Source organism: Dreissena polymorpha, chromosome 1 (genome assembly GCF_020536995.1).
Source record: "Dreissena polymorpha isolate Duluth1 chromosome 1, UMN_Dpol_1.0, whole genome shotgun sequence".
In the NCBI taxonomy this organism is placed as follows: domain Eukaryota; kingdom Metazoa; phylum Mollusca; class Bivalvia; order Myida; family Dreissenidae; genus Dreissena; species Dreissena polymorpha.
The window spans coordinates 82,528,857-82,556,581 of record NC_068355.1 but is presented as its reverse complement, the minus strand read 5'-3'; the positions used below and the strand labels follow the sequence as shown (position 1 = coordinate 82,556,581).

General features: G+C 35.5%; 1 protein-coding gene across 42 annotated transcripts; it reads left to right on the top strand.

Annotated features, from left to right (window-relative positions):
- The first annotated feature begins 306 nt into the window (after positions 1–306).
- On the top strand, positions 307–25,100 carry LOC127838060 (uncharacterized). Of its 42 annotated transcripts, none has more exons than XR_008029660.1 (11): positions 307–440; positions 3,327–3,442; positions 5,314–5,467; positions 11,925–12,082; positions 12,953–13,061; positions 13,716–13,834; positions 14,691–14,793; positions 16,153–16,221; positions 19,990–22,968; positions 23,119–23,168; positions 23,365–25,100. XR_008029660.1 is itself a non-coding variant. In XM_052365589.1 (9 exons), the coding sequence occupies exons 1-9, from the start codon at positions 365–367 to the stop codon at positions 20,160–20,162; spliced, it is 1,077 nt and encodes a 358-aa protein (XP_052221549.1). In that variant the 5' UTR covers positions 307–364; the 3' UTR covers positions 20,163–25,100. The 42 variants fall into 42 exon arrangements, 2 of the variants coding, with proteins under 2 accessions (XP_052221549.1, XP_052221695.1); XR_008029684.1 differs by lacking the exon at positions 23,119–23,168 and adding an exon at positions 23,169–23,218 and having other exon boundaries at positions 19,990–23,018; positions 23,465–25,100; XR_008029676.1 differs by lacking the exon at positions 23,119–23,168 and adding an exon at positions 23,169–23,218 and having other exon boundaries at positions 19,990–23,018; positions 23,415–25,100.
- Positions 25,101–27,725: the final 2,625 nt, after the last annotated feature.

Here is a 27,725-nt window from a genome sequence, read left to right as displayed (position 1 = left end):
GTACATAGATGGCCGTAAAACATTGACTTTTGATTCGTGTCGAATTTTTATGACATATAGCATGAACAAAAATGTTTTAATCAAATCGGCTTGGAATAATGTTTGATGAAAGATATTATTATTAGGGTCTTTATGCGCAAAAGTTTGACTTTTGTTTCTGTTTAAGCTATTGCTTTTACATTTTTTTGGTATATTGTGACCTTTTAACAAATTTAGCTATGCAATCTCGATGCAGAGTTGTCGTCAACCTACGCGCAGAGACTTGACCTCTATAATACTGACTCATAGCCTATTTGCTACAATTATGACTAACAAATACTTTAATCAAAAACCGGAAGCAATTTATAATGAAAACAAAACAACAATGAAGTGTCTGATTTTCTGTTTAAGTAATTTGGTTACTCTTGTTGTTTCACAGCCTGGGGTAAATCCATTACCAAGTAAGTAAATGATAGCCATATCAAAACATAATAATATGTCAACATATTCGAAATTGTCATTAGTGTCTAACCCTCTATAAAAAATTTATTTGTATAGATATTCGGACTGTGAAACTCAAAAACAAAGCAGGGTTCGCCAAAACTTGAAAAATCTGTCAGTCATTTGGACTGACAGACTTGAAATTTTTGTCAGTCCGAATCAGTTTCTGTCAGTCCCACTATCCGACCAAACTATAACAGCAAAACACAACAAAAGAGAGTACCTTTTAGGTGTTAATTGGTTTTGGTCAAATTAAAATACAATAAAAACATGTCCAAAGTCATTATAATGAAATAATTATTATATTAATAATAAACCAAAGGCATGTCAAACTGTTTTTAGCCTCCACAGCTCTACAAATCCGTGTTCTTGAAAAGTTAGGGCAGCGCTTCCGTTAGTGGACGTCCGGGCGTAAATTACGCCCGAAAACAGCAACCGTACGTCCATTATGCAAATGGTGAATGTCCCTTGGACGTCCGATAATCCACATGTACGCTGTTTGCGAATACACAACACGCACAATGTCAACAGTAAATCGGGTTATTTAGACGGTTAACTCCGCCCAAAGACCTATAGGTCTTTGCTCCGCCTAAGAGCTACAGTTTTCAATGAATTTCTCAGCGAGTGGTCAATATTGATTTTTCCAGCTGTCAATCACATGCTTCTTGGTAAGCGTATCAGCCAATCAGCGCTTAGGCAGCAGAATACACGCCAACCCCACGTGAAGCTGTATACAATAATATTAGCGACCTCTGCGCTACGAAGTTTTTATTTAGCAATCAAATTTAATTAAGTCAACGCTTTCCTCGAGGAAGGATGGCGTGACGTTGTACATGAAGTCTTATTTTTGCATGATTTTTATGTGTGCACGAAAAACACAGGAATTGTTTATTTGTTGCTAGAATGTTCTTGACTTTCCGTAAATAATAAAATCTGGTAATGATTTCGGATTACACGTTTGATTTATAAGCATTTGAATATACTTAAATTGAATAACGTTAATTGTATACCGATTGTCATAACGCATAATGCAACAAGTAGTTAAATAACGTGTTTTGAAATTGCCAAACTAAGCATATTGGTCTACATGCATGAATGACCTGACAAGTTATATTGCGATTCGGAATTAAGTGTACTCGTTATAATTAAAAGAAAGACGCTTTTTTACACTCCAAAATTCGCTTTCACTTACGCAAACTTTTCTGAAAGGAAGTACATGAAACATTTTAGTTAAGTTGTTGATTTGTTGTAATCACTTAATATGAACGTGCTCTATGCTCTCAAATCACGTCACGTGATTAACGCATGTTCAATGGGAATTCCCCCATCCCACAATTAAATTTGTATATGCCAAAATGGCGGACGTTGCAGACGTCAATATTGGTCGTATTTTGGTTTTCAAAATATAAATCGTAATAATACTGGATTATCGGGTAATGGATAGAGTTGGAACATGTACGTATATTAAAATTCTGAAATAAAAGTGGGACTTCAAAATTTATGTTTGGGACGTCCAAAATTTTAGGCTTGGAAGTCAGGACTTCCAACTTTTAAAAGCTAACGGAAGCGCTGAGTTAGTGTGACATGCAATCAAGTTTGACTGAATTGCACACACCCATTCCAGGGCTCAACATTAACCGAAAAACCAACTTGCCCTACCGGGCAAGTACTTGGAAAATCTACTTGCCCTGAATGTAAAGCCGCTTGCCCAAACATGAAATATCACATTAACTGTAAACCTCATATTTTTTAATAAAGATCAAAATGATACACCACAAAACCTTTTTTATTTTTGAACATTTAACAAAATGATTACTTCAATTAAAGTCAAATGAAAGTCTAAATTACATGCATTTTGTTCTTTTTTGCACTTGGCCGGGCGGACAACTAGATTATAAAATAACTTGCCCGGACCCAACTTTTACTTGCCAGGGGCAATAGGACAACCTTTAATGTTGAGCCCTGCATTCACACTTCTTTGAATGACTTCAATTTCTGTTTATTAGCCAATTTTCCAAGTTCTAAAACAACACCTATTGTTAAAATATTTTCTCTTAGCCGAGGTGGTTGATTTCCAGGTTCAATTAAATTAATGTCTTTCACACCTATTACTTGATAGAAAGGCCCATGATAATTACCACCATCCATTCTTGTTGTCTGAAATAACACAAAACATAATGCTACAATCTATCAACAACAAATTAACATATGTCCGAATGTTAAATTATCCGAAATATAGTACATTGGATGGAAAAACTTCGTTTGATTTCAGAAATTGTTGGTATGTTAATTAAAATATATCCTTCCCAGAACAATATAATAATGAAATTATTTAACAGAAATGCTCACAAATGCCTGTTGAAACAAGTTTTCATGCGTTTTTTGTTGTGGAGAAATTAAATGGAACTAACAAAATGGCGGACACACCCGGTTGCTTTTAAAACAAAGACCGTTGATTTTGAACTCGCATGTGATAGTCAATTTTAATCCAACTTTAAACATCAAAACATCAAAATGAAGGTAACAAAAAAAAGGATTTTGACAGAAGTTGAACAAAACGCATTTACCTTCTATTAATCCAATAGCACATTATACACTTTGAGTGATCTTTTTGAAACCATTTTTCATCTGATTGTGTCGGTCAGGCGGACCGATTATCTTAAATCACTTGTCGGTCATGAGAAAAATTTGCCCGTCAGGACCGACGGTTTTGGCGAACCCTGCAAAGGTTTAAGTTTTACAAGGGAGTGTGGAAATAAACGCGTATGCTAATTTTGGTAATACAAGTAGTGGCTAAGATAAAGCAATATAATGTAAATGTGATGCCTGCTGTTGTTTGTATTAAGGTGATGTGTTGGTGATACAGAATCTGAATGGCCAGTGTAACGGCATTGCCAACCCCTTGATACGCAAGTTGCAGGAACGCAACTCGTACATTATGAGGTCACATGCAGAGGAAAGGGTGAGGATAATCAGCATATTTAATCATATTATAAGCGTTCAGGGCTTTTCATCAGGAAATTTGGAAGAGGCCCTAGCCTTTCAAATAAGGAATTTCATGCGCGATAACTGCTCTTTTAGGGAAGACCTTGTTTTTAAAAGTTTTTGAAACAGGGTCATAACTGCTCCTTTAGGGAAGACTCTTTTTCATTGTTCCGAAGTATTAAAAGACACATTGCGGTGCATTCTTAATCATATTAGAGCACATTGCTTTCAATTTGGGAGATGCCCAATATGTCTAAGTAAAAAATAAAAAATATTTTTGTTTACAATTTGGGAAATTTCTCTAAATTTAGGGGAAAAAATTACCTCATTTTCAATTGGGAAGTAGCTGAATTTCGGCCTCTGTTATATAAGGATGAAAAGCCCTGGCGTCATGCAAAAATATGTATTATGGCATATTCAGCAGGCGTAACTCCAGACCAGTCACTTAAGGTTTTGTGATCTCATAAGCAGAGGATGTCCATATACATGTCCTGCACACATAATTGATTGGCTTGTGTCTGTAGCACACTGACTACAAATTATTTTATGATTGTACCATGCATATTGTTTTGTGTCTCAAATTAACATGAATTTATGATTACTTAAAAAACACACATAATTATACATTTTAATCACATTTTGTTTAATTAAGTAAAAAATTTCATTCTACTATTTATCTTCAGCATATTGAATAACAAGCTCATCCTGCTAACTTCAGGTGATTCTCATTGTTTTTGTACTTCATGTTTAATTACTGTTTTCGGACACTTAAAAATAATTAAAACAATTCAAATCCAAAAATTTAGATACGGAAAATATTCAAAAATTACACATGTCTGAAAATTATGAGAAAAAAAATAAATATCAGAATATTATAAAGAAATAATTGCATTAAAATAAAAGTAATAAATCAATGTTTTGAAATAAATACATGTACCACTTCACAGCTTTGCTAAATGTAACTATTGTCTGAAATCATACAGAACAAAAAAGTTAAAACATTAAGCATACTGCCTTTTTAATAGGAAGATATCATTCAAAATGCTGTTTTTTGAAGCTATTGTTTTCTACCGGTGTACATGGTTATTTATCCAATTAACACAAATGTTATGGTCCATTGCCCTCAGGGATGCGTGTCCCAGGTTTTATAACCTTATTCTGTTTGTAAAAATCCCTGATTGAAGTGTCAAATGATAAGTGAACATATTGCTGAAATCTGATAGTGTACATGTAGCGCTGTAAAATATACTGCCTGAAAATTTTAAGTTATAAATGATAGACGAAAATGGGCATGTTCGAAAATTAAGGGTCACGAAAAATAATTATTTTGGCCCAAAAAAGGGGGTGTCTGAAATCTTTTGAATGTCCGAAAACGCTATTTTTAGTGAATAAGTTATTCAGTGTGGTTTATGAAATTTCTACAAAGACAAAATTTGGCCAAAAAAAAGGGCGTTGGAAAACTAAGAATGTCTGAAAGCTTAGAGTAATTACGGTTATCGCTAGTTTTAGTGAAATTGAATAAGTTATTCAGTGTGGTTAATCAAATTTCGACAAAGACAAAAGACATAGTGCTGAAAGTAACACGGAAATCAACCTTATACAATGTAATGCCATTTTCAAGATGTGTGACCATTTAATTAAAAAATAAAAACAGAACATAAAAGTGAATGTTGCATAATGAATTATGATCATGCTTTTTATAACTTTTTTTTTTATCTACAATTCACCACTTAAATTCTATATTTACTATCCCATGTTAATTAATCAGTTGATAATGCTTCTGGTTCACTCGCAGTTAAATGTAGATAAGACTGAGTCCTTGGTAATATAAAAACCTTCTATTGCCAGACATATTACGAGCGTAGCAAGAACTGCGTAATGACCCTGATAGGCAAGCTGGGATACCAGTGGGAGATCAGAATCAACAGTTTTGACGTCTACGGGGAGACAGACTCTGCTGGCAATCCAACCAAGTGTTACGACTATGTGAAGTTTTATGATTGTAAGATATGTAATTATTAAACATGTTTATGCTTCATGAAAGCTTTGTCTGTCTTTCCACACAATTATTTTGAAGGATGAAGTTTGTGTGGCTATGAAACAAATTTCCTTGCTAATAGTTATCTGTTAATATGCAGCATCCATAAAAGGACATGCACTTCGCTGTCAGGTCATTTGTTGGTATTGTTGGCTCTTTCCACTCAGTTGATTTTACAGGGAGATATTGACCTTCGGCTTTGAATATTAATTCATTTTCGCTTTTGATTTATAACAAAAATATTTTTATTTTATAAACTACATATGCAGCATCACTATTGGGAAAACAAGGGTTCTTTTGCTCTGAAGATTTCTGTTGAATTTATTGTCTTTTGAAGAATATGACTTTGGAATGAATATTACAGGATCACAGGAACTGGCGATCCGATTTGATGAAACTTTAAATGCAGTATTCCAATAGGAAAGTCATGAAAATATTGTCATGTCATTCTGCTCCACTGAGTTTTTAAAGATGTTTTAGCTCACCTGAGCACAACGTGCTCATGGTGAGCTTTTGTGATCGCCTTTTGTACGTCGTGCGACGTCAACATTTTGCCTTGTGAACACTCTAGAGGCCACATTTATTGTCCGATCTTCATGAAACTTAGTCAGAACATTTGTCCCATTCATACCTCCACTGAGTTCGAAACTGGGTCATGCTGGGTCAAAAACTAGGTCACTAGGTCAAAAAAAAAGCAAATCCTTGTGAACACTGTAGAAGTCACATTTGATGCCAAATCTTCATGTAACTTTGTCAAAATGTTTGTCTAAATGATATGTTGGTTGAGTTTAAAAATGGTTCCGGTCCATTGATAAACATGGCCGCCAGGGGGTGGGGCAGTATTGCTTATATGGCTATAGAGAAACCTTGTGAACACTCTAGAGGTCGCAATTTTTGCCCAATCATCATGAAACTTGGTCAAAACATTGGTTTCATTGATATCTCGGACGAGTTCGAAAATGGTCCAGATCTGTGAAAAAACATGGCCACCAGGGGGCGGGGCAGTTTTCTCTATATGTATAAAATGAAAACGTGAACATTCTAGAAGTCACATTTTTGGTCCAATCTTCATGAATTTTGGTCTGAACATGTGTTTTCTGGATATGACAGTTGAGTTTGAAAATGGTTCAGATCGGTAAAAAAGCATGGCCGCCAGGGGGGGTCATTTTCCTCATATTTATATAGTGAAAAAATCTTGTGAACACTCTAGAAGTCACATTTTTTGCCTAATCATCATGCAAAAAATTCTAAACATCGATTTTATAGATATCTCGGACGAGTTTGAAAATGGTCATGATGGGTGGAAAAACATGGCCGCCAGGGGGTGGGGCAGTTTTCTCTACAGGGTTTTTTTCCACTTTTTTGGAAGATAGCCCATGGCTTTGGAATTGGGAATTTTATCGGCATTTTCATGAAATTGGGAAAATAAATTCATTAGCCTTTTTTTTCACACAAAAAGTCCACTGATTAGGGAAATACTAAATTTGATATAACTCTGTATAATCATTCAAATTAAAAGAACAAAATCATATAATACTTTGTTAGATGTAATTGAAATAAAATTGATATAAAATACGCATTAGACACTTCTTTCTAAAAAAAAAAATTTTTGTTTTTGGGGGGGGGGGGAAATTGGGAATTTTTTGCCACATTTTGGGAAAAAAGTATACTTTTTGGGATTGGGAACATAGCCGAATTTCGGCTATAAAATCAGGCTAAAAAAACCCTGCTCTATATGTATATAGTGAAAACATGTGAACAGTCTGTTAAAGAAAGATAACCTGTACATGTACATGCATACTTTCTAATAGTTAACTCCCTTGTTAAAACCTTTGATAACTCTCTAGAGGCCACATTTATTGTCCAATCGTCATGAAATTTGGCCAGAAGATTGGTCTCAATGATATCTTGGATGAGTTCGAAAATGGTTACATTTGCTTGAAAAACATGGCTGCCAAGGGGCGGGGCATTTTTCCCTATATGGCTATAGTAAAACCTTGTTAACACTCTAGAGGCCACATTTATTGTCCAATCTTCATGAAGTTTGGTCAGAAGATTGGTCTCAATGATATCTTGGATGAGTTCGAAAATGGTTACGCTTGCTTGAAAAACATGGCTGTCAAGGGGCGGGGCATTTTTAACCAGGTTTTCCAAAGGCTGGCGGGCGGAACAAGCTTGTCTGGGCCATAACTTTGTCGTTCATGGTCAGATTTTAAAATCATTTGCTACATTTGTTCACCATCATTAGACGGTGTGTCTTGCGAAAGAATTAAGTCGATATCTCCAAGGTCATGGTCACAATTTGAGTTTGAAGGTCAAAAATGGCCATAAATGAGCTTGTCCGGCCCATAACTTTGTCGTTCATTGTCAGATTTTAAAATCATTTGGCACATTTGTTCACCATCATTAGACGGTGTGTTGCGCGAAAGAATTACGTCGATATCTCCAAGGTCAAGGTCACAATTTGAGTTTGAAGGTCTAAAATGGCCATAAATGAGCTTGTCCGGGCCATTACTTTGTGATTCATTGTGAGATTTTAAAATCATTTGGTACATTTGTTCACCATCATTAGACAGTGTTTTGCCCTAAAGAATCACGTCGATATCTTCAAGGTCAAGGTCACAATTTGAGTTTGAAGGTCAAAAATGGCCATAAATGAGGTTGTCTGGGCCATTACTATGTCATTCATTGTGACATTTTAAAATCATTTGGCACATTTGTTCACCATTAATGGACGGTGTGTTGCGCGAAAGAATTATGTCAATATCTCCAAGGTCAAGGTCACTACAACTAAAAATAGATTGATTTTGAAACAACTATGTTACTGTGAACAATCAGTAACAATGCACATTTTGATTTTGATTTGTCTATCTTCATCAGACTTTTTATGCTCCCGGTAGGGTAGCATATAGCAGTTGAACTGTCCATCAGTATGTGTGTATGTCAGTCTGTCCGTCCGTCAGGAAAAAAAACCTTTAATGTTGGCCATAACTTTTGCATTATTGAAGATAGAAACTTGATATTTGGCATGCATGTGTTTCTCATGAAGCTGCACATTTTGAGTGGTGGAAGTTCAAGGTCAAGGTCATCCTTCAATGTCAAAGGTAAAAAAAATTCAAAGCGGCGGTCTCATGAAGCTGCACATTTTGAGTGGTGAAAGTTCAAGGTCATCCTTCAAGGTCAAAGGTAGAAAAAAAATCATAGCGGTGTTCTCATGAGGCTGCACATTTTGAGTGGTGGAAGTTCAAGGTCAAGGTCATCCTTCAAGGTCAAAGGTCAAAATAAAATAATTAATAATTTAAAGCGGCGCTAATGGGGGGCATTGTGTTTCTGACGAACACATCTCTTTTTTTTTCTAATTGAAATCAAGGTCAATTTTACACAAGGGGGTTAACAGTACACATTTTGAATTGTCTCCCTTTATCAGACTTTTTTCAACTGAAAACCTGGTTTTGTGACAATTTTGTCCCTTGTTCCTTATATGGCTATACATGTACATGTATATGGCTATAGTAAAATCTTGTTAACACTCTAGAAGCCACATTTATTGTTATATCTTCATGAAACTTGGTCAGAAGATTCATCCCAATAATATCTTGGAAGAGTTCAAAAATGATGCTGGTTGGTTTAAAAACATGGCTGCCAAGGGGCGGGGCATTTTTCCTTATATGGCTATATATGGCTATTGCAAAATTTTGTTAACACTCTAGAGGCCACATTTATTGTTCCAGTTGCTTGAAAAACATTGCCACCAGTGGGCGGGGCATTTTTCCTTATATGGACTTATGAATCTTCACGAAACTTTGTCAGTATGTTTGTTTAAATGGTATCTTGGATGTGTATGAAAATGGTTCTGGTCTGTTGAAAAACGTGTCATGAAAGTTGGTAAGAACATTTTATTCTAATGACATCTTGGGCTGCACAGAACAGGTCAGTTCCTTTGAATCTCAGGTGAGCGACTTTGGGCCTTTCAGGCCCTCTTGTTTTATACATTTAATAAAATAGTGTTTCCACGCAAGATCCATTACACTGATAACCAGAACTTTAATGAAACTTTATATGCAGCATCCCTAAAGAGTGGACATGAGAGCACGCTATTGAGTCGTTCTGCACCAATTATTCTTCACGGAATTATTGCCCTTTTATAAATAGTTAAACATTATCTTTGCCTAGCAAGATATCAGAAACTTTATGTAAATTTAAATGCGGTAGTTTTTATGCCCCCCTTCGAAGAAGAGGGGGTATATTGCTTTGCTCATGTCGGTCGGTCTGTCCGTCCACCAGGTGGTTGTCAGACGATAACTCAAAAACGCTTGGGCCTAGGATCATGCAACTTCATAGGTACATTGATCATGACTCGCAGATGACCCCTATTGATTTTGAGGTCACTAGGTCAAAGATCAAGGTCACGGTGACCCGAAATAGTAAAATGGTTTTTGAATGATAACTCAAGAATGCATACGCCTAGGATCATGAAACTTCATTGGTAGATTGATCATGACTCGCAGATGACCCCTATTGATTTTGAGGTCACTAGGTCAAAGGTCAAGGTCACGGTGACCCGAAATAGTAAAATGGTTTTCGGATGATAACTCAAGAACGCATATGCCAAAGATCATGAAACTTGATAGGTAGATTGATCATGACTCGCAGATGACCCCTATTGATTTTGAGGTCACAAGGTCAAAGGTCAAGGTCACTGTGACCCGAAATAGTAAAATGGTGTCCGGATGATAACTCAAGAATGCTTATGGCTAGGAGCATGAAACTTCATAGGTACATTGATCATGACTGGCAGATGACCCCTATTGATTTTCAGGTCACCAGGTCAAAGGTCAAGGTCACAGTGACAAAAAACATATTCACACAATGGCTCTCACTACAACGGAGAGCCCATATGGGGGGCATGCATGTTTTACAAACAGCCCTTGTTAAGGGTGGAGTTGCATGTATGATAATGTAAGCATTGTTTATAGCTCACCTGAGCACAATGTGCTAATGGTGATCTTTTGTGATAGCCTTTTGTACATTGTCCGTTGTGCGGCGTCAACATTTGCCTTGTTTACACTTTTGAGGCTACAGTTATTTATTATTGTTCAATCATCATGAAATTTGGGCAGAATATTCGTCTCAAAGATATCCTTGGACGAGTTTCAAAATGGTTACAGTTGTTTCAAAAACATGGTCGCGAGGGGGCGGGGCCTTTTTTTCTGAATATGGCTATATATGGCTAGTGTCAAACCTTGTTAACACTCTAGAGACCACATTTATTGTCTGATCTTCATCAAACTTAGTCAGATGATTTGCCTCAATGATATCTTGAAGAAGTTTGAAAATGATTCCGGTTGGTTGAAAAACATGGCCCCAGGGGGCGGCATTTGGGGGCATTTTTTCTTAAATGGCTATAGTAAAACCTTGTTAACACTCTAGTTTGTTCTAAGTCGGAGCCTGTATTTGGTCTCATTTCCAATGGAGTATTTGGTCTCATTTCCAATGGAAAAACATATATATTTTGCCTGAATGGGACCTTAAATTTCCCAATAAAAGATTTAAAAAAATATTGTACACCCCATTATTTTGTTTATCTCCCATTCAGCTCTATAAGCAAACCTATGTAAATTAAACATGAAAACACTATTCTCAATTTTAAAGCATTTGTTAGAAAAACAAAACAAACTCATTCCAGAATAGTAGTCAAAACAGTGTGATTGTTCCAAATCCTTCGGGACCCGGCCCCATTCCCAAAATGGTGAAACAAAACATTGGTAAGGTCTTTCCACATCAGGGAATTAAAAGGAAGTTATTTACTTTTGAAAACAAAAATTATGATCTCAGGCTATAATGAGCAATTTTTGAAAACTTATTTTAAAAGCGAAAAAAATAAGTATTTCCTAAACATGCACTTATTGTCACATGATTACACTCCGATATCAGTTCAATGTCATTGTTCTGATCTGTTGAGTTTTCAAAGAGTTATTAGTTCAATCTCTGGTTTCCATTCTTTCAATTAAGAAAACTTTGTTAATTTGTGTGGCAATATGTTGATGAAGTACAATTGTTTTCAATTGATTTTGGTAAAAAAAAATCTGCTTAAGAATATTATTTTAACACAGGCATATATAGAAAATACATGTAAATGTATCAAAATGATGTAATGAAAAATTAAAAACATACATAAGAAGTATTTTTCATCAAATGAAATGGCTTCAGTTTTAAACATAAGTTAATGCAACATCATAAAAACATGCATAAATTTTAGAAGGGTCATGTAAAAAAGGGTCTTATGCCGTATGCGGCAAACAGAGCCTGCCCAATCCTGCTGTTTGGTCAGCGGCTACCTTGTCTGATAATGAAACCATGAAAGCTTTTGCAGGTCATTTGTCCCTGTTCAAGTACTCATCTGTGATTGCCATATTTTCAGCCGAGCGCGTGGATAATGCAAAACTTCTGAAGGGCATCAACTATGAGACAGGGCTGTGTGGCACACTCACCCCGAGTACCGTCGGTCAGCTGCTATTTCGCACCTGTGCAAACATCCTCACCATCCAGTTCTACACCCTAGACACACAGAAAGGCAGCGTAAGCACACCCACATGTTTATAGGGTTTAATATCCATATAATTTTCATATTCAATTGCTGTATTAGCTTGTTTTCTTGTGTTTTCATACACCTTCAAAAATTTTAGAAAAAAATCAGTTGAAGTCTTTGTAATATAATAAAGGTTCACACAAGGTGTACCAAAGTAAAGCTGTTGGTTTGTCTGTAAGTTTGTCTTTCTATCTCTCTGTGTGAAATATTATCAGTTTGTGGAGCAAACTAAGCCAGTAATGTGCTCTTGAACTTGGCTGTTTTTAAGATAGAAGCATAAACTGTCATAAGATATTGGAGGTAATTTCTTCCACATTTCTCTAGCAATTCAATTGAAATTTGAAATATGTCATCACCATGAAGCGTTCCATATATTTCTGAGTTGTGTGCCCTTATAGGCATACATTTAGCTGCTATGCCTGAGTTGTGTGCCCTTATAGGCATACATGTAGCTGCTATGCCTGAGTTGTGTGCTCTTATAGGCATACATGTAGCTGCTATGCCTGAGTTGTGTGCCCTTATAGGCATACATGTAGCTGCTCTGCCTGTGAACAGGTAGGCTGAGGGGTGGATTTTTTCCCTTTAGTGGCAAAGCTCAAGATTTTTGCTGCTATCCTTTAATGTTTCTCTGATATTGATATTGGTTTTCACCAGTTCTTATCATTTAGAATTTCACATTGAATATATAGTTGATTAGGGGGAAGTCAGTTTCATACTAATTGTCTATCCATAACTTGAGAAAGAGTTATCATATAATGTATGAAAATTTTATTTTTTAACTACAATTTCATTATAAAATCTATGATAGTTTCCAATTACACACTAGGGATCTTCAACTTAGAGGTTTGTTTGTGTTGCAGAGTTCGGAGTTCCGGCAAGGGTTTGGTCTTGAACTAATCCAGTATGAGTGGACCAACCCCACTGGTGGGCCTGACTGTGACTTCGACCTCAATGGCATAGCGCCAGGAAGTGAGTAGCTGTCATGTTTCAGGTCTCCTTTCCACATACATGTAGCTGCTCATGCATGAAAAAAGGTGTATTTGTATCTTGCTACTTTACCTTTGAATTATTAAATAATATTTGAATATTAAATTTGTATAATTGGAATATATACTCAAGTATTCAAATTATAAATCCAAGGATTTTTCTTTACCTTTCCAAAATATGACATGCATTCCTTGAACATTTATTTCAATCATGTGCAAGTATGAACAGACTGCTGTGATATCACATAAGTATTACTGTGCCAACTGAGTGTTGCAATATGAAATGAATTTCTGTTTAAAAAAGCATAAAATAAAAAAAAACACTGTTGTTTAATATCAGTAACAACAACAAAGAAAGGAAACCTTAAAAGGCATGATGGCACATTCAGTCAATAGCCTTGTTATTCTGCAGTGTGGTGTGATGGCACATTCAGTCAATAGTCTTGTTATTCTGCAGTGTGGTGTGATGGCACATTCAGTCAATAGCCTTGTTATTCTGCAGTGTAGTGTGATGGCACATTCAGTCAATAGCCTTGTTATTTTGCAGTGTGGTGTGATGGCACATTCAGTCAATAGCCTTGTTATTCTGCAGTGTGGCGTGATGGCACATTCAGTCAATAGCCTTGTTATTCTGCAGTGTGGCGTGATGGCACGTTCAGTGAGTTCCAGAACTCGTGGACAGACCAGCCTGTTATTCCTGGCTACATTTCTGGCGGAGCGGAGGCTAACTACGACAAGGAGATAGCAGGCATAACTGTGAGTGAACCCACTGTGTTGCAGTCAGTTGGGTAAAAAAATCCAGGGAAGAGATTATAAACAGATTGGTCATGATTGCAACAATAAAAACTTGAGTTACTCAGTTTTTATTGCTGCTCCCAATGAAATGCATCTTGCATATGTTCCTTTTCAATATGGCAATTAATTGAAATGTGTACTTTGATACATGCTTTTCAAACATATCTATGTAATTCTATTAGATGTGGTTTGTGAAAAGCATTTGATTATATAAACATTTGGTAGTATTAACAATTAAATCATGCACTCTATTGTATTTTGGATTATGCCTTGAGAAACAATTAGGACCAGTGTGCCATAGAATTTAATAAGATGTTATATATCACAAAATGTACCAATATGTAAAGAACAATTAACTATGTAGAAAATCATATAACTTTCAATATATTGAATGTAGTTTAAGATATACATGTGCCACTAGTATATATTTTCCTTTTATACTGGGGGATAACATTAATACTGTAAGAGAGATCAAAAGCTTTTACCTTGAGCTTTAACCTCTTGCACTGTTTAAGATAGTTACTTCTCTACAGTGGGCCTGGCAATACCAAAACATCAGAAACATAGCAGAGTATGATAGTATGTTTTTTGCTATTGTATCAATGACTTCAGTATCTGAATTTTGAGCAGACCTGTCTGCCTTCTATATTATTGCATGATATAAATGCATTCATGTTTGCAAGTGAATAAATTGAATGACATTGTTAAATAGTTTATGTCCACCAACAACAATAACCCCCTTCTCCGCCCTTTTGTCAGTAATGAACCCACCCATTATAAAGGCAAATCTTCTCTCATGTGTTAATGTATGTTTCAGTGCTATGTGTGTCAGAACTGTCCTGTAGAGCCATTTGATCCTGTGCGGGATGCTACTGGACAGGACACCAACTGTTACCGCTGTTCCAAGGAATGGGACCAAGGTAGATTGTTTGTTATGCACAGGAATATCATAATGTATTTGAAATGGTTATATTTTCATAGTGTCTATAAATTTTCAGACATTTTTAATGGGAATAATTTTGTGTATCAAAATTTTCGGGCAAAAAAAATTATTCAAAGTGTCCAACAACTTAGAGAAATACGGTATCAGTTATTGCCAAAACAATTACTGGATTACCTTGAAGGTAATTTGGATTGCCTCTAAGGTTCATTGGATTGCCTTCAATTTTATTGGGATTGCCTTCAAAGTTATTGGGATTGCCTCAATGTTATTGGGATTGCTTAGGAGATAATTGGGATTTACTCAAATATTATTGGGATTGCCTCATTTGTTTTTGGAAAACCTTGATGGTTAATTGGATTTCCCTAAAGGTTATCTGCATTGCCTCAAAGGTTAATGGGTTTGCCAAAAAGTTCATTGGATTACATTAAAGGTTATTGTACAATCTTTTTTCTTTTTAGGACATTATTTTTCATTGATGCAATGGGTAGAATAAATCACAAAAACACTATCCTGCCAATCTTTTATTTCCAATTTTTTATTTTTAAATGCCAAATAACCATGAGGATAAAAGACATTATTATCCAATATCTTAACGCTCATTTTCTGCCTTTAATTTGCAATCCAATTAAATACTGAGAGTGTATAACACTTTGTGTTGACAATAGACATTTCCTGTAGAAACCTCATGTAGTAAAGCTTTATCGTTAACATAAACTACTTTAAGGTAGATTTCAAAAATCCGTGCTTATTGTTTACACCTTACAAAGATGTTGCACATCATCAGACAATATTTGACACAGAAAACAATATATGAGCATGTGTGTTAATGCCTGTCTGCAGGAGTTTATGGATGGATGGATAGATGGATGGATGGATCGATCGTTGGTTGGAATGTTGGGTGGATGGCTGGGTGGATGGGTGGATAGATGGGTGGATGGGTGGATAGATGGGTGGATGGATGGGTGGATGGTTAGATGTATAGCCTTAGGGCAAAAGTTACAGACTTAGTTACATTTTGAATAGCATACTGTTAATAACTGTATATTAGAACTTAAATATCCTTCAATTTGTCCAGAAATTGAATGAGATGTCATTTATTGACGAAAATACGGTTCTAAAGTCCTCGTAAAACATGAGTTTGATGCCCTTTTATGACCAATGCTAGCCTACTTAAGGTTATTATTTTGAAGCAGTGCTCAGGATGAAAGAATGTGATAGAAGAACAATTAACAACAACTGAATCTCAGTCAAGTATTCATTAATTTAGATATAATTTCACTTAAGAATGTGTTGATTTTGGAATGCACTAAGTGTATTGTGGAATGTAACCTTTCAGAGTATCAGATAGCCAAGAGAGCATGCTACACAAGGACTAACTACCTCAACTTCATTGATAGTATCCGAGGTAATTGTGATTAACTTTCTTAAATTGTCCATGTGTTTGTGTCACAATTACTCAACTAAATATTGTGTTTGTCTTTGCATCTAAGTAGTTACAAATTAACTAATATGATTTATTAAAATTGACACATTTCAAAATGATGTGATCTGAACTTGTGAATGTCAATAAGTGTTTATATTTGAAGGAATACACAAATTGCTCATGGGAAGATACTGTGTTGTCCCTCCATCTGTGTATGAGTCAAATTTCTTTTTAGCTCGACTATTATATATGAAATATATATAGTGGAGCTATCCTACTCACCCCGGCATTGGCGTGAGAGTCTGCGTTAGCGTAAGCCTCTGCGTTAGTGTGCAAATGTTAAAGTTTTAGTACTACCCCAAATATTTTCTTTGTCCCTTGACATAATCCTTTCATATTTTGCATATTTATTTACCAACATGACCCCAACCTATAAACAAGAGCAGACAACTCTATCAAGCATTTTGTTATAATTATGGCCCCTTTTCCAATTAGAATATGCAGCAAATGTTAAAGTTTGCGGACTACCCCATTAATTTTCATTGTCCTCTGACATATTGCTTTTATATTTTGCATACTTGTTTACCAACATCATCTCAACCTATAATCAAAAGCAGACAACTCTATCAAACATTTTGTCATAATTATTGCCCCTTTTATACTTAGAATATGCATATTATTGATTAATCTATGTTAAAGTTTGCGTACTACCCCAAATATTTCCTAAATCCTTTGACATATTGCTTTTATATGTTGCATACGTGTTTACCAACATGACCCCAACCTATAAACAAGAGCAGACCACTGTATCAAGCATTTTGATATTATTATGGCCCCTTTTACACTTAGATAATTGAACATTTTGCTTAAATTGCCATAACTTCTTTATTTATGATCACATTTATTATTATTTTGACAAAACAACACTTACCTGAATACCACAATGGATTCCACCCAAACAATACCCCACACCCCTACCCAGAATCCCTTCCCCCCCCCAACCTCCCCCCCCCCCAATGTTTTTTAACCAGGTTTTTCGAAGGAAAAAAACTGGTTATTAGATTGGCGAATGGGGGTGGCGGGCGGGCAGAACAAGCTTGTCCGGGCCATAACTTTGTCGTTCATTGTGAAATTTTAAAATCATTTGGCACATTTGTTAACCATCATAAGACGGTGTGTCGCGCGAAAAAATTACGTCAATATCTCCAAGGTCAAGGTCACACTTTGAGTTCAAAGGTAAAAAATAGCCATAAATGAGCTTGTCTGGGCTATAACTATGTCATTCATTATGAGATTTTAAAATCATTTGGCACATTTGTTCACCATCATGGGACGGTGTGTCGCACGAAAGAATCATGTCAATATCTCCAATGTCAAGGTCGCCACGACTAAAAATAGATTTATTTTAAAACAAACTTACAAAGGGGGTTAATTGTGTTTGTTCATTTCAAAAGTTCAGTTTGAGTTGTCGCCCTTTATCAGATTTTTTTTCACAATGAAAACCTGGTTTTGTGACAATTTTGTCCCTTGTTTAAACATCATCTAATAAATTACCACACCCCACATTATACCCCCTCTCACCCCCCCACCCCCTACCCCCCACCCCCCCCACACAAAAATATTTTTTTTTACACATCATCTAATTAATTACCATACCCCACATTATACCCCCCCCCCCTCTTACCCCCCTACCCCCCCCTTTTTTAAATTTTTTTTTTCCTTTTTTTATTTTTGAAAGATCGTCTGATAAATTATTGAATATGAACAATTTCCTCATGATGGATTACGTTATACTGTCAAGTACTCGAATAGTCGAGCGCGCTGTCCTCTGACAGCTCTTGTTTAAGAACGTGACCAAATGGGCAGATTTTCTGTAAATTTTACCAAAATGTTCCTTGAGTGACCCTGTTTCAAGTTTGTTCAAATCGTTTTTGTCCAATGCATATATATGTCACCAACGCTTAAATTTGACCTATAAAAGGTCTTTATATTTGGTGAGAAAAATTGACTAGTGGTCCTCAACTAAATTTGTTGAAGTGATGCCCATGAAGTTGAAAATAGTGAAACCACAGGGTTCATATGATTTATATAGACTTACACTGCAAACATACTTTCAAATCTTTTCTTCAACGACATGTCCCACAAGTGAGCTATTAGGCATGTAACAATGTATGTTAATCCTTTGTGAATTTTACTCAAATTCTTTTTTTAAATTCAAATTTCAAATCATGTGTAACTTGTTCCACCTTTTATGCATGTAGGGAAAAATCACCTCTTAAAACCGTACACAGCAGTTTAGAACATTGCATGTTACATTGATTCATGAATTGTATCTGTCAAATTTGTTCAAATCATACTCATGCTTACAATGACCCCCACCTTAGTTAGTGGAAGGATACTTGTTTCTCTTTCTTTCAAAACCGCAAGGCCCAGAGGTTTGGTGTTTGTTAATAGTATGATGACCATCTACCAAATATATTAAAACTGTACTTCTGAGTTCTAAATTTACCTCAATTATGGGTAAATTGTTGTTCATGTAAAGAACTGTTAAAGTTTCATGTGAGCTACATAGGGACTACGGCCTTTTTATATCCCCAGTCCAGAACTCCGGATAAGGATTTAGTCTAAAGGGTATTTCACCCCCTGATATTTTTTGAAGGGTATTTTGCTCCTTTGTTTCAGCCATAAAGTGTATTTAGGAATATGTTGAGGTATTTTCCATTTCCATAGAATACTGACAAAGTAAATGGCGTGTTTAAACTAGAAATATTATTATTTGGTATTTATATTATTAATTGCAAACAGAATGAATTTAAAATGACGATATGAACAGACTTTCTTTGAAAATCTTCCCACAAGAGCCGCTGGTAGCTTTAAATGTCCCTTTTTTGATCCACAAACATGATGGGCCGCCATTTTTATTACAAGCTTATTTTGATTGACTTACTTTTAGTTCAGATGTTAACTTACACTAAAAACTAAACTGGATTATTGGTTAAACGGGATACGCACTTTAATCGATTTAAAATACTTACCAAGATTTGTATTGCGTTTTGTTACGTACTGGGCCGATTTTTAATGCGTTTTTAATGCCCCCGGTCGGGTGGAATATAGCAGTTGAACTGTTCGTCAGTCAGTATGTCAGTCTGTCTGTCCGTCCGGAAAAAAAACCTTTAACGTTTGCCATAACTTTTGCAATATTGAAGATAGCAACTTGATATTTGGCATGCATGTGTATCTCATGGAGCTGCACATTTTGAGTGGTGGAAGTTCAAGGTCAAAGTTAAAAAAACAACAGAAAATTGTTTATTTCAAAGCGGCGCAGTAAGGGGCATTGTGTTTCTGACGAACACATCTCTTGTTTATTTTTACAATGCGTTAATACGCAGCTACGCCTCTTATCTGGAGCTCTGCCCCAGTCTATACTGGGGAACTTATTGTTTTTGCCCTATCTGTTTGTTTGTTGGTTTGTTTGTTTGCGTCAAACTTTAAAATTAGCTATAACGTTTGCAAGATAGCATCTTGATATTTTGCATGCATGTGTATCTCATGGAGCTGCACATTTTGAGTGGTGAAATGTCAAGGTCATCCTTCAAGGTCAAAGGTCAAATATATGGGGGGGCATAGTGTTTTGCAAAAACACATCTATTTATAAGGTTCTATATGTGTGAACATATTAATATTTTCAATCTTATGGTGGAAAAAGAGGATTTAAACCACATTATATTTTTATATAAAAATGTATTTTAGAAATCGATGAGCCGTTCATTGGGTGTCGTCAGAGTGTGGACCAGTACTCACGTACCAGAAACTACTGCTTCTGTGACACAGATCTGTGCAACTGGGCAACAAGATTCACGTGGAGCAAAGTCACACTGTGCCTTGTAGGGCTGGTCTCATTGCTTCATAGGCTGCTGATATAAATATTTGTATAGTCATAGTGGTGTAAAGGATTGTTTGTTTGCCTTGCACCCGAGCAAACAGATTCTAGAGTGTCTCTTTAATCTACTAAATAAATTGTTTTAATCTAAATACTTTGTACACTCAAATATTTGATACATATCATTCATCATTTGTATGCTTTATTACATGTGTGGATTTCATCTTAATGCGTTGCATACTCAAGGATTTTATACATATCATTCATCATTTATTTGCTTTGTTCATTGTATTCATTGATTTTATGCAATGCGTTCATTATTTTGTATGCTTTTATTTTGTAAATATTTGTTGAAATAATGGTTGTGTTTTTGTCTTATTGTCACATAAATTGTGTACAATCAGTTTTAAAAATATATTCTGTAGTGTTCTATATTTTTAAAAATGCTGCAATTTTAATATTCAATTTGCTGTTTTCATATTTATAACATCTTATGCAAACTTCAACTTTATTCAAACCATGCGTAAGACAATATCCGACCTGGTTCTTCTTTTAAAAGTCAATAGAAAATGCTTTTAAAAAGTTTATTTGTATCATGACAATGTTCACAATGCTTAACAATTCTAAATATAATAAAAGAAAAATGAATTTTATCCTGTTCTTTTAAAACACTGTTAAAATTTCATATAAAAGTAAAGAAAGCTTTTTTTTATTACAAGTTATTTTAAACAGCAATATAAAACACTGGCACTGTTTCTGTAAACACAAGATGAAAATATGAATTGGCAATTAAAAAAAAACACATCACGACAAGTAAGACTAGTACCCGACCTGTTTACCCAAAATAAAAATATTAATTGACAATGGAAGAAACATGAGGAAAGTTACATGAGTACTAGTTCTGTTTACACAAGATTAAAATATAAATTGACAAAAAATATCACGACAAATTACAATATAACACTAGTGCAATATTTGACTGTTTTTTTAGCTTGACTATTATATATGAAATATATAAAGTGGACCTATCCTACTCACGTTGGCGTGTGCGTGAGCATTTAAATGTTAAAGTTTGTGTACCACCTCAAATATTTTGTCCCTTGACATATTGCTTTTATATTTTGCATACTTCTTATCCAACATGTCCCCCAATCTATAAAAAAGAGCAGACAACTGTATCAAGCATTTTGTAAGAATTATGGCCCTTTTTTCACTTAGAATATGCATATTTTTGATAAATATATGTTAACGTTTGTGTACCACCTAAAATATTTTCTATGTCCGTTGACATATTGCTTTCATATTTTGCATACTTCTTGACCAACATGACTCCAATCTATAAACAAGTGCAGACAACTGTATCAAGCATTTTGTAAGAATTATGCTCCCCTTTTATACTTAGAAAATTGAAATTTTGGTAAAGTTTTGTGTTTAGGTTCACTTTATTCCTAAAGTATCAAAGCTATTGCTTTCATACTTGCAACACTTACTATCATAAAAGGACTGTGCAGGAAAATTTATGTAAACCTGACTGGCATGTTGACAGAATAATGGCCCCTTTTATACTTAAATAATTGAACATTTTGTTTAGTTTTGTGTTTTGGTCCATTTTACTCCTACAGTATCATAGCTATTGCTTTCAAACTTGGGAAGCTAGCTAACCTTCGTATGGGGACTGTACAGGGCAAGTTGCATACCTCTGGTTGGCTTTTTAAAGGAATTATGGCCTTTTTTGTCTTAGTAACTTTGAATATTTTGTTTAATTTTGTGTTTAGGTCCACTTTACTTCTATGGAATCAAGGCTATTGCTTTCAGACTTCAAATACTTTCTTACTATCATGAGGGTACTGTACCTGGCAAGTTGAATTTGACCTTGACCTTTGAATGACCTTGACTCTCAATGTCAAATTAATTAATTGTGCTTAAATTGCCATAACTTCTTTATTTATGATCAGATTTGATTCATACTTTTACAAAACAACACTTACCTGTCATACCACAATGGAGACCACCCAAACCATTCCCCACGCTCCACCCCAGAATCCCCCCCCCCCAAAAAAAAAACAAAATTCTTGTTTTTTCTTATTTTTGAAAGATCACCCACCCACATTATACCCCCCTCTCCATCCCCACCCCAACCCTTACCTGTCCCCCCCCCCCCCACCAAAGAGATTTTTTATTTTTTGAAACATGGTAAAAAAAACAAACAACAAAGATTTATTTTATTTTATTTTTGAAGGACCGTCAAACCATCCCACCCAAGCTATTGCTATCAAACTTGAAATAAAATCTTATTAGTTTGTTTTATGTCTTTACAAAATATAACTGAACTCAGAATCGTCTATAAAGTACAACTTCTTTAAAACATAAGCGATCAAAATGTTTCAAATATGGTCCTCTTCCACTTAGAAAATGACTATATTACCTTGACCTTATTGAATATGAACAATTTCCCCATGATGGCTTACGTTATACTGTCAAGCACTCGAATAGCTCTTGTTATGCCCCTGGTAGGGGATATATAGAAGTTGAACTGTGTGTCCGCCTGGCATTCGGTTTTAAAAGCTTTTTCCGAAATACTTGTGTGCGAATCTACCTACAAGTTTTACTTTCTTTACAATTTACACTTACAGTTTTCCGGACTTTTATCCTAAATGCTTGCAGAGATTAACCTGATATTTGGTGTTTGATTACATTACTCACAGATCATGTTCGAGGTTCTTTCCTGTCCATTGATATTTGGTGTATGATTCTACCTACATTACTCACAGATCATGTTCCAGGTTCATTCCTGTCCATTGATATTTGGTGTTTGATTCTACCTACATTACTCACAGATCATGTTCGAGGTTCATTCCTTGTGTGATTCTACCTACATTACTCACAGATCATGTTCGAGGTTCATTCCTTGTGTGATTCTACCTACATTACTCACAGATCATGTTCGAGGTTCGTTCCTTGTGTGATTCTACCTACATTACTCACAGATCATGTTCGAGGTTCATTCCTGGTGTGATTCTACCTACATTACTCACAGATCATGTTCGAGGTTCATTCCTGGTGTGATTCTACCTACATTACTCACAGATCATGTTCCAGGTTCATTCCTGGTTTGATTCTACCTACATTACAGATCATGGTCGAGGTTCATTCCTGGTGTGATTCTACCTACATTACTTAGAGATCATGTTCGATGTTCATTCCAGGTAGGATTCTACCTACATTACTCACAGATCATGTTCGAGGTTCATTCCTTGTGTGATTCTACCTACATTACTCACAGATCATGTTCGAGGTTCATTCCTGGTGTGATTCTACCTACATTACTCACAGATCATGTTGGAGGTTCATTCCTGGTGTGATTCTACCTACATTACTCACAGATCATGTTCGAGGTTCATTCTTGGTGTGATTCTACCTACATTACTCACAGATCATGTTTGAGGTTCATTCCTGGTGTGATTCTACCTACATTACCCACAGATCATGTTCGTGGGTCATTCCTGGAGTGATTCTACCTACATTACTCACAGATCATGTTCGAGGTTCATTCCTTCATTCCTGTCCATTGATTTTTGACAAAGTTACAAGCCTTAAACCTAAAAATTACTCTTAAATACGGTTTACACAGTTCCAGAATGTTTGCTTTCATATACATGTACTTACCTAATTTTGGGTGAGTGAGTCTACCTGTAGGGCGCCTTTTGTTTCACAAACACAGCTCTTATTTTAATGCATTAATTTATAATACATCCTTAAAAGAAATTTATTTTTTGTTCAATAATAATCCAACTCATAATACATATTCCTTTACTTAAATTTATAAAGTTTGATTTGTATTGACCAATATTTACATAATAATAAGCAATATTATGTAAATAATTACAGGTTCTCGTGTTGTTTATAATATTCCCTTACTGTACATTATTCCTGTTTTTCGTCACATCATCACTAACTTGTAGAATTGTTAATTTATATTGTTATTTGTATACACAGTTGATGTCATATAATGTCATGTATTTATCATTTTTCACATTCCAACAAGTAATTTGCTAAAAAAAAATGTGTTGTTTTTGCAACTAAAAACTATGTTATTGATTAAAAGGATGATATTTATGCCTCCCTGCAAAGAAGAGGCGGTATTATGTTTTGCTGAATGTTGGTGTGTCTGTCAGTAGACCAGTTCTTTTCTTATCAATAACTCGTTAATGATTTGACCAATGGGCGTGATACTTCACATGTGAATTGGCGTTTCACAGTAGATGACCCCTACTGCATTGGGGTCACTAGGTCGCTTGATAATTTACATGTGCATTGGCCTTGGACAGTAGATGACCTGTATTGAAATTGGGGTCACAAGATCAAGGTCACTATAACTAGAAATGTGAAAATTGTTTCCGACTAATAACTCGTCAACGAATTGACCAATTTGCTTGATACTTCAAATATGCATTGGACTTAGACAGTAGATAATCCCTATTGAAATTGGGGTCACAAGGTCAAGGTCCCTGTCACAATAAGTGTGAAAATCATTTCCGATCAATAACTTGTCAACGAATTGAACAATTGGCTTGATACTCCCCATGTACATTGGCCTTGGACAGTAGATGACCCCTATTGAAATTGGGGTTACTAGGTCAAGGTCACTGTCACATGAGTGTGAAAATCGTTTCTGATAAAAAAAATATTGAAATTAGAGTCACTAGTTTTAAGCCCTGTTGGGGGAGGGGGCATATGGCTCCGACTCTGGACTGAGAGAATGAAAATCAGACGCATGGGCTTAACCCTGCATTTTAGATGAAAGTGTAGATTTTAATTATTAAACTCTTGTCATGTGATAATATAAGACATTTCATAATTTAGACAACTGAGCCAGTGTTCGCCAACCGATATTAGACTTTTACATGGGATTAATTAGATGTTCTTCAGATTTTGTGCATGTAGAAAATATCAAATGAAATAAAAACATTTTTATCTTTTGCGCATAGAGTCAATTATGCTATTACCCTAGTTTTGTTGCATTTTGGTTGCACCTATATTTTTAATGAAAGACAGCTTATTTTTTTGTTAAACGGTTAGTATTACAAAATGGAAGCATGATGCTGTATGTTTGAATCTTAAAACATAAATGCCATTTTCCCCTAGCTGCTGAAAATCAGCATGCTACAAACATTATGCCCATTTATTTCATTTACGGGTCTTTACATCTAAAATGTTTAAAATGTATGAATATTGTCGTTGGATTGGTGGTACAGAGTAACTACAAAATGAAGTGCACACAAATGACAAAGCAAATATCTTACTGATTATGCCCCCCTTCAAAGAAGAGGGGTTATATTGCTTTGCTCATGTCGGTCTGTCAGTCCGTCCACCAGGTGGTTGTCAGACGATAACTCAAGAACGCTTAGGCCTAGGATCATGAAACTTCATAGGTACATTGATCATGACTCACAGATGACCCCTATTGATTTTGAGGTCACTAGGTCAAAGGTCAAGGTCACTGTGACCCGAAATAGTAAAATGGTTTCCGGATGATAATTCAAGAACGCTTATGCCTAGGATCATGAAACTTCATAGGTAGATTGATCATGACTAGCAGATGACCCCTATTGATTTTCAGGTCACTAGGTCAAAGGTCAAGGTCACGGTGACCCGAAATAGTAAAATGGTTTCCGGATGATAATTCAAGAACCCTTATGTCTAGGATCATGAAACTTGATAGGTAGATTGATCATGACTAGCAGATGACCCCTATTGATTTTCAGGTCACTAGGTCAAAGGTCAAGGTCACAGTGACCCGAAATAGTAAAATGGTTTCCGGATGATAACTCAAGAATGCTTATGCCTAGGATCATGAAACTTGATAGGTACATTGATCATGACTGGCAGATGACCCCTATTGATTTTCAGGTCACTAGTTCAAAGGTCAAGGTCACAGTGACCCGAAATAGTAAAATGGTTTCCTGATGATAACTCAGGAAAGCTTATGGCTAGGATCATGAAACTTCATAGGTACATTGATCATGACTCGCAGATGACCCCTATTGATTTTCAGGTCACTAGGTCAAAGGTCAAGGTCACAGTGACAAAAACATATTTACAAAATGGCTGTCACTACAACTTAGAGCCCATATGGGGGGCATGCATGTTTTACAAACAGCCCTTGTTCCCCTAAACTCCTGTTGTTTAATGGTCTAAAGATTGTGGCTGCGATTGGTCAGGTAAGATTGTTTTCTAAGATTGATGAAAATAGGCTTCCACTTATAAATGCCAACAGTATGGCAGGACTGGTTCAAAATATATTCTCCGCCCTTAGTTTGTCAAACATTAGTAACATTAGACACATGTCATGGGTAGTTTTTAACAATCATAAACAAAAAAAAGGTAAACAGAGTGTCAGACAATTGAAGTTAGAAAACATTATTGGCAAGATATAAATTGATTGTGATTGGCATGAATGTTTTATGTATATGGGCATAATAATTATTTTTTATTGAGCACTTTTTACACGCTGCAAACAATATTGAAATTGATATCAAAATATGTTTATTTCACTTCCTAGCTAATTTGTTTTAGCCCAAAATCCTTAGAACTACTGATGAATTATTGCGGCCTTATAGATGTTGAGAGATAGGTCTTGAATACTTTTAGTAAAATAATAATCAATTAGTTAATGGTTAATGGAATAATTGATAAAGTTATTGGCACAGAGTGGAAAGATATACGATCAGGGAAATGGCGTTATGGTTGACAGTTTTGAAACATAATCTATAATATTTAAATAATTGAATATTTGTTACTGATTGCTGATGCTTTTAGCTCACCTGTCACGAAGTGACATGGTGAGCTTATGTGACCGTGTGATGTCCGGCGTCCGTTGTGTGTGCGTCCGTCAACAATTTGTTTGTGTAGACAGTAGATGGCACAGTTTTCATCCAATCTTTATGAAATTTTGTCAGAATGTTTATCTTGAAGAAATTCTGGGTAGGGATTGTATTTGGGTCATCTGGGGTCAAAAACTAGGTCACTAGGTAAAAAAGTAGGTCACATATTAGGTCAAATAATAGAAAAACCTTGTGTAGACAATAGAGGTCGCAGTTTTCATCCAATCTTTATGAAATTTGGCCAGAATGTTTATCTTGATGAAATCTGGGTTGGGATTGTATTCGGGTCATCTGGGGTCAAAAACTAGGTCACTAGGTCAAAAACTAGGTCAAATAATTGAAAAACCTTGTGTAGACAGTAGAGGTCACAGTTTTCATCCAATCTTTATGAAATTCGGTCAGAATGTTTATCTTGATGAAATCTGGGTTGGGATTGTATTTGGGTTATCAGGGGTCAAAAACTAGGTCACTAGGTAAAAAACTAGGTCTAATAATAGAAAAACCTTGTGTAGACAATAGAGGTCGCAGTTTCCTTCCAATCTTTATGAAATTTGGTCAGAATGTTAATCTAATGAAATCTGTGTTGTATTTGGGTCATCTGAGGCCAAAAACTAGGTCACTAGGTCAAATAATAGAAAAACCTTCAACAATTTATTTGTGTAGACAGTTGAGGTCACAGTTTTCACCCAATCTTTATGAAATTTAGTCAGAATGTTTATCTT